Source organism: Mastigoproctus giganteus, chromosome 2, assembly GCF_048544385.1.
Source record: "Mastigoproctus giganteus isolate SK-2022 chromosome 2, ASM4854438v1, whole genome shotgun sequence".
In the NCBI taxonomy this organism is placed as follows: Eukaryota; Metazoa; Arthropoda; class Arachnida; order Uropygi; family Thelyphonidae; genus Mastigoproctus; species Mastigoproctus giganteus.
In genome coordinates, this window is record NC_143576.1 from 31,586,559 (window position 1) to 31,601,322 (window position 14,764).

General features: G+C 39.3%; 1 protein-coding gene across 4 annotated transcripts in view; it reads left to right on the forward strand.

Moving 5' to 3' along the window:
* The window catches only part of Pi3K59F (phosphatidylinositol 3-kinase 59F), a 349,960-nt gene that overhangs the window by 183,410 nt on the left and 151,786 nt on the right, over positions 1 to 14,764 (forward strand). For all 4 annotated transcript variants that reach the window (XR_016547875.1, XM_090388562.1, XM_090388556.1 and 1 more), the window contains one exon: positions 9,410 to 9,536. Coding sequence is in view for 3 of the 4 variants with exons in the window: in XM_090388562.1 (XP_090244688.1) it covers positions 9,410 to 9,536 (127 nt within the window). In the remaining variant the exon portion in view is untranslated. The remainder of the gene's footprint in view (positions 1 to 9,409; positions 9,537 to 14,764) is intronic.

The following is a 14,764-nucleotide window of genomic DNA, read 5'->3' on the forward strand; positions in this document are numbered from 1 at the left end:
AAATGTCAGGGAATGACCACCGCATATCCCGGAGCAATATGGCCTTAGTTGCTAATGCTCCTAAAAACCAAATAAACAAACAAACAGCATACATACTTCCATGTACACCAATGTTAGGAGTATAGTTAATAAATTTGATGAGCTTGAAGTGCTACTCAAGACATCAAAAGCAGATATTGTTGGGATATCAGAGATGTGGTGTCACACAGACATAAGCAGTGCAGAATTGGAATTTGGGGAGTACAAAGTGTACAGAAAGGATAGACAGGACAGGAAGGGAGGGAGAAGGGATTATGCTGTTAGTTAAGAAACGCATAAAATCTAAGGTAGTGCATCCAATTGATGTTGGTGGACAATGCAACAAAGTGCATCCAATTGATATTGGTGGACAATGAGTCTGTTTGGTGTGACATAAGTACTGGGAAATAAAAAATGAGAGTAGGTGTGTGTGTGTGTGTGTGTGTGTGTGTGTGTGTGTGTGTGTGTGTGTGTGTGTGTGTGTGTGTGTGTGTTATAGGCCTGATGAATCTGATGAGTATAATGAGCAATTGTGCAGAGAAATAGTGGGCCAGTAAATCAGAATGCCTTATAATGGGGGATTTTAACTTTCCAGATATTGACTGGAATTTGTGGGTTGGTTACTCACACACTAGCAAGACTTCTGTGGATTTATTTGATGACTGTTTTCTACAGCAGCAAGTTCGAGAGGCAACCAGAGAGAGTAATACTCTTGATCTGCTTATCAGCAGTGATTCTTCATGCATTAAGAATATGCAAATAACGGAACCATTGGGTGACAGTGATCACAATGTACTGATGTGGGAATTACTTAAAGATGTAACTACCATCAAGGCTAAAGGGAAGGGCTTTTGCTTTCGTAAAGGTGATTATAGGGATCTCAGACAGTTTTTCAATTCTGTACAGTGGGATAAACTGATGATGTTACCAACGTTGAATTCTAAATGGGAAGCCTTCAGGGACTTAATTTTGGAGGCTACTAGTCTTTTCATTCCATTTAAGAAATACTGTTCAATGTTTAGGCCTAAATGGATGTCAGATGAACTAATGAGACTCGTGGCAGAGAAGAAAAATATATGGATGCATTTAAAGTATCAGCTGACAGAGAAGCCTATGGCAGATATAACTAGTCTGTAATCAAGTCACAAAGCAGGTTAGGCAGGCGAAGGCAGATTATGAGAAATACTTTGCAAAGGATGCAAAGAAAAACAGCAAAGAGTTCTTTACTTATGTAAACTCTGGAAGGAAAGGGATGAATCAGATTGGACCGCTCAACATAAATGGATTGACTATTGATGATCATGCTAAGGTAGCTGATAAATTGGATGAGTATTTTGCATCTACATTCACACATGAGGAGTTATTCAATGAGGTGAGTGCCAGAAGTTCATCAAGCTCTAACAGGGAGCTAAGTGATTTTGTAATAACTGAGAGCAAAGTGGAGGAGAAATTGTAGAAGTTAGATTACCACTCTGTCATCTCCCACTCAACCATTCTTTTATCCATTGTAGCAAGGCGCCTCCGTAGCCAGGTGGGAAGGAGCAGCAGTGCGTAGCACACGCTTCTTGATTAGACCGGGGTTCGAGCCCGTCACCACCAAATACGGAGGATGTGGAAAGGTCGGGGAATGACCACCGCATATCCCGAAACCAAAAAACAACAACAACCATTGTAGCAACACCCTTAATGCCATACCTTTCCAATTTGTACAGCAGTCTTCCATGTGCAACATTATCAAAAGCTTTTCTGAAATCCAAGTGTATGATATCAGAATTATTTTTGGCATTCAGTTCCTTTGTGACCACATCATAGAATCCAATCCAATCAAATCAGACAAGACCTCCCTTTAACAAACTCATGCTGTGTCTTAACTATTATTGCAGTCTTGTCTAGATGATCCTGCAATACTTCTTTAACCAGCGATTCCATTTTTTTCCCTGGAACACACGAGTTAAACTAACAGGACTATAGTTACTTGTGCCACCTTTTGTGAACCCCCTTTGTGAATTGGTGATACATTTGCACACCTTGTCCATGGGGACCTTCTCTGAGTCCAAGGAAGCTCTCATAATTATGGCTAAGGGTTTGCTATGGACACTGCTCTTCATGGACAAATGTTATTAGTGGAGCTCCCCAGATTTTGTTGTTGGGCACGTTGTTTTGTATATTTATCAATGATATTGATGAGGGTGTATCAGGCTTAATGTCTGAGGTTTCAGACAAAGTTTGGCAGGGTTGTTAATCACACTGATAACAGTAAGCTACTGCAACAGAATCTATAAATGTTGAGCTGATAGGTGGCAACTGAAATTTAACATTGACAAATGCAAAGTACTGCATACTTGTGTGTCAATAACCAAAAAGAAACGTTCCAACTGTGTGGTACTACACTCAAGGAAGTGGAAAGTGAAAAAGACCTGGGGATAGTTGTACAGTCAAATATGAAGTTCACTTTGCAGTGCAGACGAGCTGCCAGGGCAGGTCATGGAGTCTTGTCGATATATAGGAATTTTGCTAGCAGGGACAGGGATGTTATTATCCCGTTATATAAGGCAATGGTCAAGCCACACCTAGAGTACTGTGTACAGGTCTGGAGGCCTCATTTTAGAAAGGATGTAGAGTTGGTAGAACAAGTACAAAGAAGGGCAACAAGATTGGTGAGGGGAACAAAGAGGTGCTCTTACCAAGAAAGGCTTAAGTTCTGCAAATTGCACTGCCTGGAGGCACCTGTGAGGTGATCTGATTGAGGTGTATAAGGCCTTGAATTGCTTGAGCAAACGGAATGCTGATGGGATTCTTCCTCTTGTTCAAATTAAGAACTTGAGGGGGCACAGATTCAAATTGAGGAAAGACAGTTGTAGATAGATGTGCAGAAATTTGCCTTTAGCCAGTCAGTAGTCGATTGGTGGAACAGACTCCCATCTTTTGTTGTTGAAGTTGATAACCTAAATAAATTTAAGGCTGAGCTGGACAGGCATTTGGAACGAATGGAGGGGTGAAATGGGAGTTTTTTTTTTTTTTTTTTGGTTGATGCTGCATAAGCTTGCTTTCTTGCATCATATGCCTCTACTAATGCTAATCTTTGATGAAAATGCATTGTAACACTAAGAATAAATTTAGAGGTGTCAGTATTATCCATTAAATTTTAGTTGGGATTTTAGAGCATTTGTGAACTGTTTTTATCAAAAGTAATGGATCTAAAACTAACCAGAGTTTTATGTAATTTTGGAATCCAATAAATGGGTAGAAATATGGTATTGTAACTTTTTAGATTTTATGCATGAGTAATAATTTTTTAGTACTAGCACTTAGTTTTATTGCCAACTTATAGGTATTGCAAATTTTAAGGTGGTTGCCACTTTCTGTTGTCCAAGGCATGTTGAAGGACTGATTTTTTTTCCTTCTTTTTTTAATTGGTAGCTGTTCATGTTATTCCTTTTGTGAATGTGAATGAGACTGAGTTCCCTATTTCCAGGTATGAATATGGAAATTGTTGCATGTTCATACCTGTTGCTCAGCATGCTTTCCTGTTGACATATTTGTACTAGCCAGTTTTGGTCAGTATTATTCTGGTACTCTGCTGAGATGGATGAGTGAAGGGTGAACATAATTTTATTTTAAACTTAGCAAAAAGTGCTACAGGGAGATATAAGGCTGTTGTATGAAGTATACAATGATGAAATGTTGGCGACTCCCGTAGCCAGGTGGGAAGGAGCAGCAGTGCGTAGCACACGCTTCTTGATTAGACCAGGGTTCAAGCCCATCACCACCAAATACAGAGGATGTGGAAAGGTCAAGGAATGACCACCGCATATTCCCGGAGCAATATGGCCTTAGTTGCTAATGCTCCTAAAAACCAAATAACAACAATATGAGATGAAATGTTATCTCATTCTCATGTTTTTGAGTGATATGGTTGTTTTCATGATGGAAGGGGAAGTTTTGAAGGAGATCCCACATTGGGCTTCCTTTCTATTGCATGTTCGGATATAAACTTCAATAGGGTTCAGGAATTTTTAGCAACATTATTTCTGAGTCACACACACACACACACACACACACACACACACACACACACACACACACACACACACACACACAAGTTGACCATTAGCAAAAAGAGTAATCACTGAATTTAACTGATCATTTGGGGGGGGGGGGAGAATATTTATTGGATATGAGGTTGGGTCCACACACATCCTGACACTAGAATAAAGAGAAACTGTCTGCAACTATGACTTCAGAAAACTTCACTTAATGGCAGCACATTCACTACTTCTTTTTATGCTTGAAATAAAAGTTGGTGCTTCCACTGTGGCCTTGCAGTGATGATCAAGAGTGAAGGGGAACTGTATTTGCCCCACCTTAAAAAACCTGCTTTAGCTAGACATCAACCATACATAACAGATTTGTCACCACAGGATTTCTTTCTTTCTGTTTGCACAGCTAAAAATAGCTATGAAAGGCCATTGCTTCATGCTTGCTTATGAGGGCATTCTAAAATATTTCTTGAAAATTACTTCTGGTGTTGCTTCAGCAACTTTGGCAACATTGGAGGAAATGCTACATTGATGCAGAGGGAGACTACTTTCAATTAGAAAAAGCAGCACTAGTTTAGGTACCTTCCATAAACTTTTTTTTTAAGGCCAGTTCTGGAATTTTTGGGAAAAAGGTTGTACTTAATATGAAATATTCAGAGGAACCTTTTATCTGTTGTTTCCATAGTTTAAATTAAAGTCTGTCTCAGATACTAATGTATTGACCAGATAATTATATGCAAATGCTGACCAGATAATTGTATGCAAATGCTGACCAGATAATTGTATGCAAATGCTGACCAGATAATTGTATGCAAATGCTGACCATTTATTGGATGCTTCCACAGCTGTTATATATGTTTGCTAATTTTATGTTAGATTTAAAGAGATCAGGCTATGGCTGCTTTTACCTTATCTAGTTTACATATGATACTTAGCCTAAATTTAAATCCTAGTTTCATTGCATTTCTTGACTTCTTGAATTTCATGATGTATATGTACTACATTAGCATTAGTAGAGGCATTTGATGCAAGAAAGCAAGCTTATGCAGCATCAGCCAAAAAAAAAAAAAAAAAAGTAACATAAATAAATAAAAATAACCACTTCCACTTCACCCCTCTGTTCGTTCGAAATACCTGTCCAGCTGAGCCTTAAACTTATTTAGGCTATCAACTTCCACGACAAGGGATGGAAGTCTTTTCCACCCACCAACCACCCGCTGGCTAAAGGCAAATTTCCGCACATCTATCCTACATCTGTCTTTCCTCAATTTGAATTTATGCCCTCTCAGGTGATTTTTCTGAGCTAGAGGAAGAATCCCATCAGCATTGAGCATGCTCAAACCATTCAAGGCTTTGTACACCTCTATCAGATCACCCCACTGGTGCCTAGTTTCCAGACACTGTAATTTGCAAAACTTAAGCCTTTCTTCGTAAAAGAACCCCTTTGTCCCATTCACCAATCTAGTTGCCCTTCTCTGTACTCGTTCCAGCAGCTCTACATCCTTCCTGAAATGAGGCCTCCAGGCCTGTATACAGTACTCTAGGTGTGGCCTGACCATTGCCTTATACAAGGGAATAATCACCTCCTTATCCCTGCTAGAAAAATTCCTATATATCATTGACAATACACCATGAGCTACTCTTGCAGCTCGTCTGCACTGCTCAGAGAACTTCATATCTGCCTGCACCACCACCCCCAGGTCCCTTTCATTCTCTACCACTGTCAGTGTAGTACCACAGAGTTGATACGTTGCTCTGGGGTTGCTGTTTCCCATATGTAGTACTTTACATTTGTCAATGTTAAACTTCATTTGCCACCTCGAAGCCCATCTGCTCAACCTTTCCAAATCCTGTTGCAGCAGCATAGTGTCAGTAGTGTCCTTGACAACCCTGCCAACCTTCGTATCGTCTGCAAACTTGGACATTAAGCCTGATATACCATCATCAATATCATTTATAAATACAGAAAACAATAAAGGCCCCAATACTGAACCCTGAGGGACTCCACTAATAACATTAGTCCACGATGAGCAGTGTCCATTGATTACCACTCTCTGTCTTCTCCCCCTCAACCACCCCTTTATCCATAGCAGCAACTTGCCTCCAATGCCACACTGCTCCAATTTGTGCAGCAGTCTTCCATGTGCAACAGTATCAAAAGCCTTTCTAAGATCCAAGTATATAATATCAAAGTTATTCCCTGCATCCAGTTCTTTTGTGACTGCATCATAGTATCCAATCAAATTGGTCAGGCAAGACTTCCCCTTAACAAAACCATGCTGTGTCCTAGCTATAACTGAAGTCTTGTCTAGATGATCCTGCAGTGCTTCTTTCACCAGTGCCTCCATTAATTTTCCGGGAACAGAAGTTAAACTCACAGGTCTATAATTACTTGTGTCAGCCTTTGATCCCCCTTTGTGAATTGGGGTCACATTTGCACATCTCCAGTCAATGGGTACCTCCCCTGAGTCCAAGGAAGCTCTCATAATTATGGCTAAGGGTTTGCTTACCTCCTTTGCTGCCTCCTTTAATATAACTGGATAGATCCCATCCACCCCAGGTGCCTTTCTTGTGTTTATCTTCAACAATTTCTCCTCCACTTTGCTCTCAGTTATTACAAGATTCTCTAGCTTACTGCTAAAGTTGAATACACCTCTGGCATTCCCCTCGCTGAATAACTCCTCATGTGTGAATGTCGATGCAAAATATTCATTTAGTTTGTTAGCTACCCGAGCAGGGTCATCAACAGTTGACCCATCGATCTCAAGTGGACCAATCTGATTCATCCCCTTCCTTCTAGAGTTTACATAAGTAAAGAACTCTTTGCTGTTTTTCTTCGCATCCCTTGCCAAGGATCTCTCGTAATCTGCCTTCGCCTGCCTAACCTCCTTTGTAACTTGGTTACAGATCAACTTGTATCTATCATAGGCGTCCGTGTCACGTGTTAATTTGTATGTATCCCATGCATTTTTCTTCTCTGCCATATGCCTCATTAGTTCATCTGACAACCATTGAGGCCTAAACCTTGAACAATATTTCTTAGTTGGTATGTAAAGCCTAGTAGCTTCCACGATAAGTTCTTTGAATGCTTCCCATTTTGAATTTGCTGTTGGCAAAATCATCAGTTGATCCCACTGTATAGAATTTAAATACTGTCTCAGTCCATTGTAGTCGCCTTTACGAAAGCAATACCCCTTCCCTTTACCCCTAATGGTAGTTACCTCTTTGAGTAACTCCCACTTCAGCACACTGTGATCACTGCCACCAAGTGGTTCATTTATCTGCAGATTCTTAATGCATGAAGAATCACTACTGATAATCAAATCAAGAGTATTACTCCCTCTAGTTGCCTCCCGAACATGCTGATGTAGAAAACAATCATCCAATAAATCCACAAAAGCCTTGCTACTGTGTGAGTGACCAGCCCCCAAATTCCAGTCAATATCTGGGAAATTAAAATCCCCCATTATAAGACTCTCTGATTTACTGGCCCACTCTATTTCTCCGAACAGTTTCTTATTGTACTCATCAGAGTCATTAGGCCTATAGCACACTCCTACTCTCAATTTTGATCTCCCAATGCTTATGTCACACCAAACTGACTCGACACTGCACTGTCCAGCGATGTCGACTGGCTTCACTTCCTTGGATTTTATGTGTTTTTTAACTAATAGCATAACCCCTCCTCCCTTCCTATCCTGTCTATCCTTTCTGTAGACATTGTACTCCCCAAATTCCAGTTCTGCATTTCTTATATCTGTGTGACACCACGTCTCTGAAATCCCCACAATATCTGCCTTTGATGTTTTGAGCAATACCTCAAATTCATCAAAATTTATTTACTAAACTCCTAGCATTGGTGTACACACAAGTATACATGCACCTGTTCTTTTTCTTAGCTACCCTAACACAACCCATGTGTTTACTTGTACCCCAATGATTCCCAGCAATCTCTGAAATATCCTGCATCTTATTTTCCAGGCTGCGGCTCATTCCAATAGACATTCCAATACATAGTTATGATATGGGCCAACAGCGCTGGATTGGCATACATCATGCTAAGCCTTCATTACTGAATGTTCCCTTGATATAGGCAGAAAATGAATTGATCAGTAAAATTTTATTAAATTATTATTTCTGTTATTGTTACCTGTTATGTTGCATTTATTTTATATTTTTACACATGTTAACTGAAAATTTGAATAAGACATTGTTTTTCTAATATGGTAAGCAAAACATTGCCTGTCGAATATGATTTTTACCATATGAGTATAATTAATTGTTCACTAAAATAAATAGGTCTTCCATTAGTGCTGTTTACTACACAGTTAAAACAAATTAAAAGTGGGAAAAGTTATGAATTGGAAAATGCTGTAATTCAGTTTCATTAATAAAGCACTGTTGTGTGAGCTAACTGTTCCTCGTTGAACTAAATGTTATTTGTAATCTGTGCAGGTTTATTACAGCTCATTTTCCTGATTGTCCTACATAGTTGTACCAACTCCTGCATGTTGTGAGCTAAATAACTCCATTTGTGTTACAGAATGTAGGTAAATTACAGCATATCTGTAATATGCAAGAATGTATAAATGAGCAGGTTTCATACGTTTTTTGCCACTGGTTCTGAATTTTATTACATATTGTTTGTTTAGTTGGTAATACAGATCACCAGTATAAGGTATAAACTTTTATTGTTAATGTCTAGATGACTTTGGAGAATTCATAATGCACTTATCAGACCACCCATGGCCAAACTATTGTCCATAGCACAGTTTAACCCATGATACTAGTGTGGTATGTTATCTGCATTAATTATAAAATGAAGTAAGTGTAAGGAAATATTCCTAAGCCCAAAGTATATTTATATATTTAATATATAGACGTTGAAACTGTCCTGTTGCTAATACCCACCAGGACTGGCTCCAGATAAACATTTAAACAGTAATACATGTTTGAATTCAGGATTTATTTTAAACACAGTTGAACTGAAACTACTTCAAAACGATCAGACATTACATCAGCTGATTACACATACTCAAAAGCAGATCATAAATGTTAAGTGCAATGATATGTTACTATAAGGAATGTTTTCTTAGATCCAGTTACATATCTTATAAAGAAAACATCCATACTTAGAGGTCTGCCTAGCTGTGCATATCTAAATTCAGCTAAAGGTAAAGTAAGCAAGTAGAAAGCTTATCTTATGCAACAAAAATAAATGGGGGAACTCAAAAACCTATTATATGATTTGCACGTCATTTTGTCCTGAAAATTCTACATATAGTTGTTGTTTTAATTTTTAAAGCTGTGTGATTTTTGCTGTAGTTAATTATTTTTTTTTATTGCTTTAGGGCCATAAGCAACACGGATATTCATTCTAGGAATGATTCTTTTATAGAAACTCTGAAAGATCCAGGAAATACTACTAATACAAGTGATATTCTTTCTGCTGATCCAGCACCTTCATTTACAGAAGAAGTAATTTTCTTATTTGAGTTTTTGTTAACATTAAAAGAAACAAGTCATTTTAAAATGGTTGTTATTTGAGTTGGATTTTATTCAAAGTCATATTTGCAGTTTCGTACTAATTATTTCTAATTTTCAAACACTTTCATATTGCAATGCTTGATATAAACAGATTTCCAGATTAAGTAAACCAGTGATGTTTCGATGATTCTAATAAATTCAATTTTTTTTTTTTTTTTTGTTTTCAACATAACACCACTCTAAGATTAAATGAGGCTAATGATGTTTTGTTGATATTGGATAAAATGACAGTAACAGCATTCCTGTAGCATTCAAATTCCTATAGTACAGTTACTGTATTTCCCCATGTATAAGACACACCCTTTTTCGAAAAATATGCGGTCTAAAAACTGGGTGCGTCTTATACAGTGGTTGTAGATTTTTTTACTTGCATTTCTCACTTTTTCGTGCTTGTTGTCTTTGCGCTCATTGTTTCGCACTTCTTACTGATATATTAGGTTACGTTTTGCCGCGTTCTGCCCAGAAATGGCTCAGAAAAGATTTTCGTACAGTGCTGAATTCAAGTTAAAAGTGATCCAGTTTGCAAAACTGAATGGAAATCGTGCTGCTGAATGTAAGTTTGGTCCTCCTCCAACTTAGAAAACAATCCGAGACTGGCTACGGGAAGAAGAAACCCTACTGAAAACACCACTGCAGAAGGCCACGAGAGGCAAGTCAGCAAAATGGCCTGATTTAGAAAGGGAATCGAAGATATGGATTGAAGAGCAAAGGGCAATTGGAATTCCTGTGTCCACAAAGATGGTTCAGGATGAGGCAAGAAGAATTGCTGATGAAAAAGAAGTTACTGATTTCAAAGGAGGACACAATTGGTGCTTCAGGTTCATGAAACAGAATGGACTAACCATGCTTACATGCACCAGCCTTTGCTCAAAAGATTCCTGAAAGCTATGAGCAGAAGGACCTTGAATTTCATCGTTTTGTTATTCAATGTCGGAGGACACATCAGATTGCAAATATGGACGAAGTCCCCCTTCAATTTGATGTCCAAAGTAACAGAACTGTTGATAAGAAGGGGGTGAAAACTGTAACTGTGAAGACAAGTGGACATGAAAAGAGCCATTATACAGTTGTTATAGCTTGTTTTGTCGATGGAACCAAGCTGCCTCTTATGCTGATTTTCAAACGCAAAACAATGCCAAAAGAAGACATTCCTTGAAAAGTGATTGTCCACGTTCATGACAAGGGTTGGATGGATCAGGATGGGATGAAGATCTGGTTTGAGAAAGTTTGGAGCAGGAGACCAGGTGGGCTTTTACGCAAACCTGCCCTATTGGTGCTTGATCAGTTAAGGGCACACATAACAAAAAACACAAAGAAGATTGCTGCAGAGCAAAAAAGCAAAACTTGCCGTCATACCTGGAGGCTTGACATCCCAGCTCCAACCACTTGATGTCAGCATTAACAAACCCTTCAAAGCTGCCATGAGAGACGAATGGTACCAATGGATGAAGTCTTCTGGGGAAAATTTGACACCAGCAGGAAGAGTGAAGAAACCAACTATGGGAGAAGTTTGTACCTGGGTGAAAAGATCCTGGGATAACATCAAGATTGAGATCATTGTCAAGTCATTTAAGAAGTGTGGAATTTCAAATGCCATAGATGGAACTGAGGACGAGGCAGTATATGAAGACACTGATTCGTCATCAGACACAGATGAGGACAAGCTAATGGATGGGAGTTTTGACAGTGATGAGGAGTTGTATGAATTTTATGATGAATAAAACTTGAGTTCAATAACTTTATGTAATATATTTTTTTCCAAATTTCGGGCCCCAAAATTAAGGGGCATCTTATACATGGGAAATACGGTAAATGAAATTCTGAATTATGTGGCTCTATTAAGTTGTGCTTAATTTTAGTACTTCCTTCTTGAACTGCTTCCTCTGTTGAGGTATGTGTAAATGGATTTATGGTTTGAGAATGATAAACTGTTTGTTTGATGTTTTGATGTTCTCATGAAGCTGTCACCCTTTTGATGTTTATCTTTGCAGTTTACAGAAAGGGTAACATTGTTCTTGGAAAACAGGCTTTGAGCATTGGGGTGCACATCACAAATTTTCTAGCAAAGACCGACAAAATGAGTTAAAATAAATTGATTGAAATAAATAAATAATATATCGGGCTTAATGTCCAAGTTTGCAGACGATACAAAGGTTGGCAGGGTTGTCAAGGACACTACTGACACTATGCTGCTGCAACAGGATCTGGAAAGGTTGAGCAGATGGGCTGAGAGGTGGCAAATGAAGTTTAACATTGATAAATGTAAAGTACTACACATGGGAAACAGCAACCCCAGAGCAACGTATCAACTCTGTGGTACTACACTGACAGTGGTAGAGAATGAAAGGGACTTGGGGGTGGTTGTGCAGGCAGATATGAAGTTCTCTGAGCAGTGCAGAAGGGCTGCAAGAGTAGCTCATGGAGTATTGTCAATGATATACAGGAATTTTTCCAGCAGGGATAAGGAGGTGATTATTCCATTGTATAAGGCGATGGTCAGGCCACACCTAGAGTACTGTATACAGGTCTGGAGGCCTCATTTGAAGAAGGATGTAGAGCTGCTGGAACGAGTACAGAGAAGGGCAACAAGATTAGTGAATGGAACAAAGGGGTGCTCTTACGAAGAAAGGCTTAAGTTTTGCAAATTACAGTGTCTGGAGACTAGGCACCAGCGAGGTGATCTGATAGAGGTGTATAAAGCCTTGAATGGTTTAAGCATGCTCAATGCTGATGGGATTCTTCCTCTAGCTCAGAAAAATCACCTGAGAGGGCATAAATTCAAATTGAGGAAAGACAGATGTAGGATAGACGTGCGGAAATTTGCCTTTAGCCAGCGGGTGGTTAATTGCTGGAACAAACTTCCATCTGTCGTTGTGGAAGTTGATAGGTTGAATAAATTTAAGGAGGAACTGGACAGGCATTTGGAGGGAATGGTGTGTTTTTTTTTTTTGGCTGATGCTGCATAAGCTCATACACTTGCTTTCTTGCATCACATGCCACTACTACTACTATTTCCAAAATTAGGGCAGAGCTTTCAAATTGTGGTTATCCACCTCAGGTTCTAGATAGATGTGAGCTACAGGCTCACGAATTTGTTGCGCAATCTAACCCTCCTTGCGTCGGTGAATTTATTTGTACTGCTTACATCCCCTATTATCCAGGCATATCAGAATGTTTTGTTAGGATTTTGTATCTTCATCATATACGATGCCTTCAACTTCTGGAGAGGGAATTACAGTCTATTATTTCTAAGGTGAAAACACCCATTCCTGTTTTCCTATGGAGTGGTTCCGTATGCCACATTACGTGTCTAGATCGTGAGGGGTGTTATGTAGGTGAGTCTGTCAGAAGATTGAAAGATCGGTTTTCTGAACATGAGGTGGCTATTTGAACTGCTAATTTTGAACGCTCTGTGGTCGCTGAGCATTTTTGGGTTGAGCAGCACAATTTTGATCCCCGACAGAATATTGAAATCATTGACTATTCACATGATTACCACCAGTGCTCATAGCTTCAGGTACTGCACATAGCTAGCAGTAATAGTACCATGAATCACACTAGGGGAGTGCACTTGCACCCATTATGTGGAATCTACTGTTTTGCAGTGCAATGAGAGCTGCCAATCATCACGTGTATGTAATGCTGTTCTACCGACACCAGACTCATGATGCATGATCATGCTCAGCTGACTTTTGCTGTTGTAACCAACAATATATACTGGGGTACACCATTCACTGACTAAGCTGATGAAGAGGTGCTTCGTCTTGAAAGCTACTGTGTATTTTAACACTTTTATCTTATCTTTGTTTTAGTATTTTATGTATACAGGGTGTTTCAGTTAAACGTTTCAGAACTTCTAAGAGGGGTAGGGTACATCCTGACAACTCGAAATCATATAGCAATGTGGGGTCGGAAATGCTTTCCTGAAGCGGTGTTGTACACAGAAACACCATAAAGAAAAGAGACCGTAAGTGAGAAATCGTTTTAATAATACATGAAAAGAAGCAAAAGGTACATGGATTAAAGTAAGTGTTCGAAGTTTCTTCCACGGGCTACAATGCACGCCTCACATCTCCGACGCATGGACATCCGAACATTCTGGAATACTCCCTTCGAATTTCGAATTTCTTCGGCAGCTACTGCAATTCTTGCAACCAGCTCCTCAGCATTGTCAACAGGGGTGTCATAAACTAGCGATTTCATATGACCCCAGAAATAAAAATCAAGACATGATAGGTCGGGTGACTGAGCAGACCAACGCACGGGACCACCACGTCCGATCCACTGTTGACCAAATGTGACATCCAGGTAGTTACGAACATCTCCGCTATAATGGGCAGGGGCTCCATCGTGTTGGAACCACATTGTCTGTTGCATCGATGCAGAAATCTGTTCATCTCTCAAAAGTTGTGGCAATACGTGCTGCAGAAAGATCAAGTAGATAGGTCCGGCTAGACCTATCTACTTGATAATCCATGTACCTACGGTAATCCATGTACCTTTTGCTTCTTTTCATGTATTATTAAAACGATTTCTCACTTACGGTCTCTTTTCTTTATGGTGCTTCTGTGTACAACACCGCTTCAGGAAAGCATTTCCGACCCCACATTGCTATATGATTTCGAGTTGTCAGGATGTACCCTACCTCTCTTAGAAGTTCTGAAACGTTTAACTGAAACACCCTGTATATTATTTATTTATTTCAATAAATTTATTTTAACTCAGTTTGTTGGTCTTCTCTAGAAAATTTTGTAACCTTGTTCTTGTGGGTACTGAACTTTGTTCTTCCAAAACTGTATATTATGCACCTGTCAAGTTCCCCTGCCACCATTGGCAATAGTGGCAGGGGACTTGACAGGTGCCTCTCAAAAATAACACTCCACATTACCCTTTAATTAATGTTTAAAAATTTGAAATTTTTTGAGTCACAGTTTAACTACAAAGGTTCCTGAATTGTTTTTTGTGGTTTTCTCAGAGTAATTAAATGCTAGCACCTAATACTGCGTTGTGCTACCATTTGAATGGATATCAGCTGCCATTCACCTAAGCATTATCTCCACTAGATGTCCGAAGACATCCTGTAGAGATCTGCAAGTCTTGCTGTCTGGATGCATAGATAACAGCTACTATTCGCCTAGGCATCGATTCCACTAGATGCC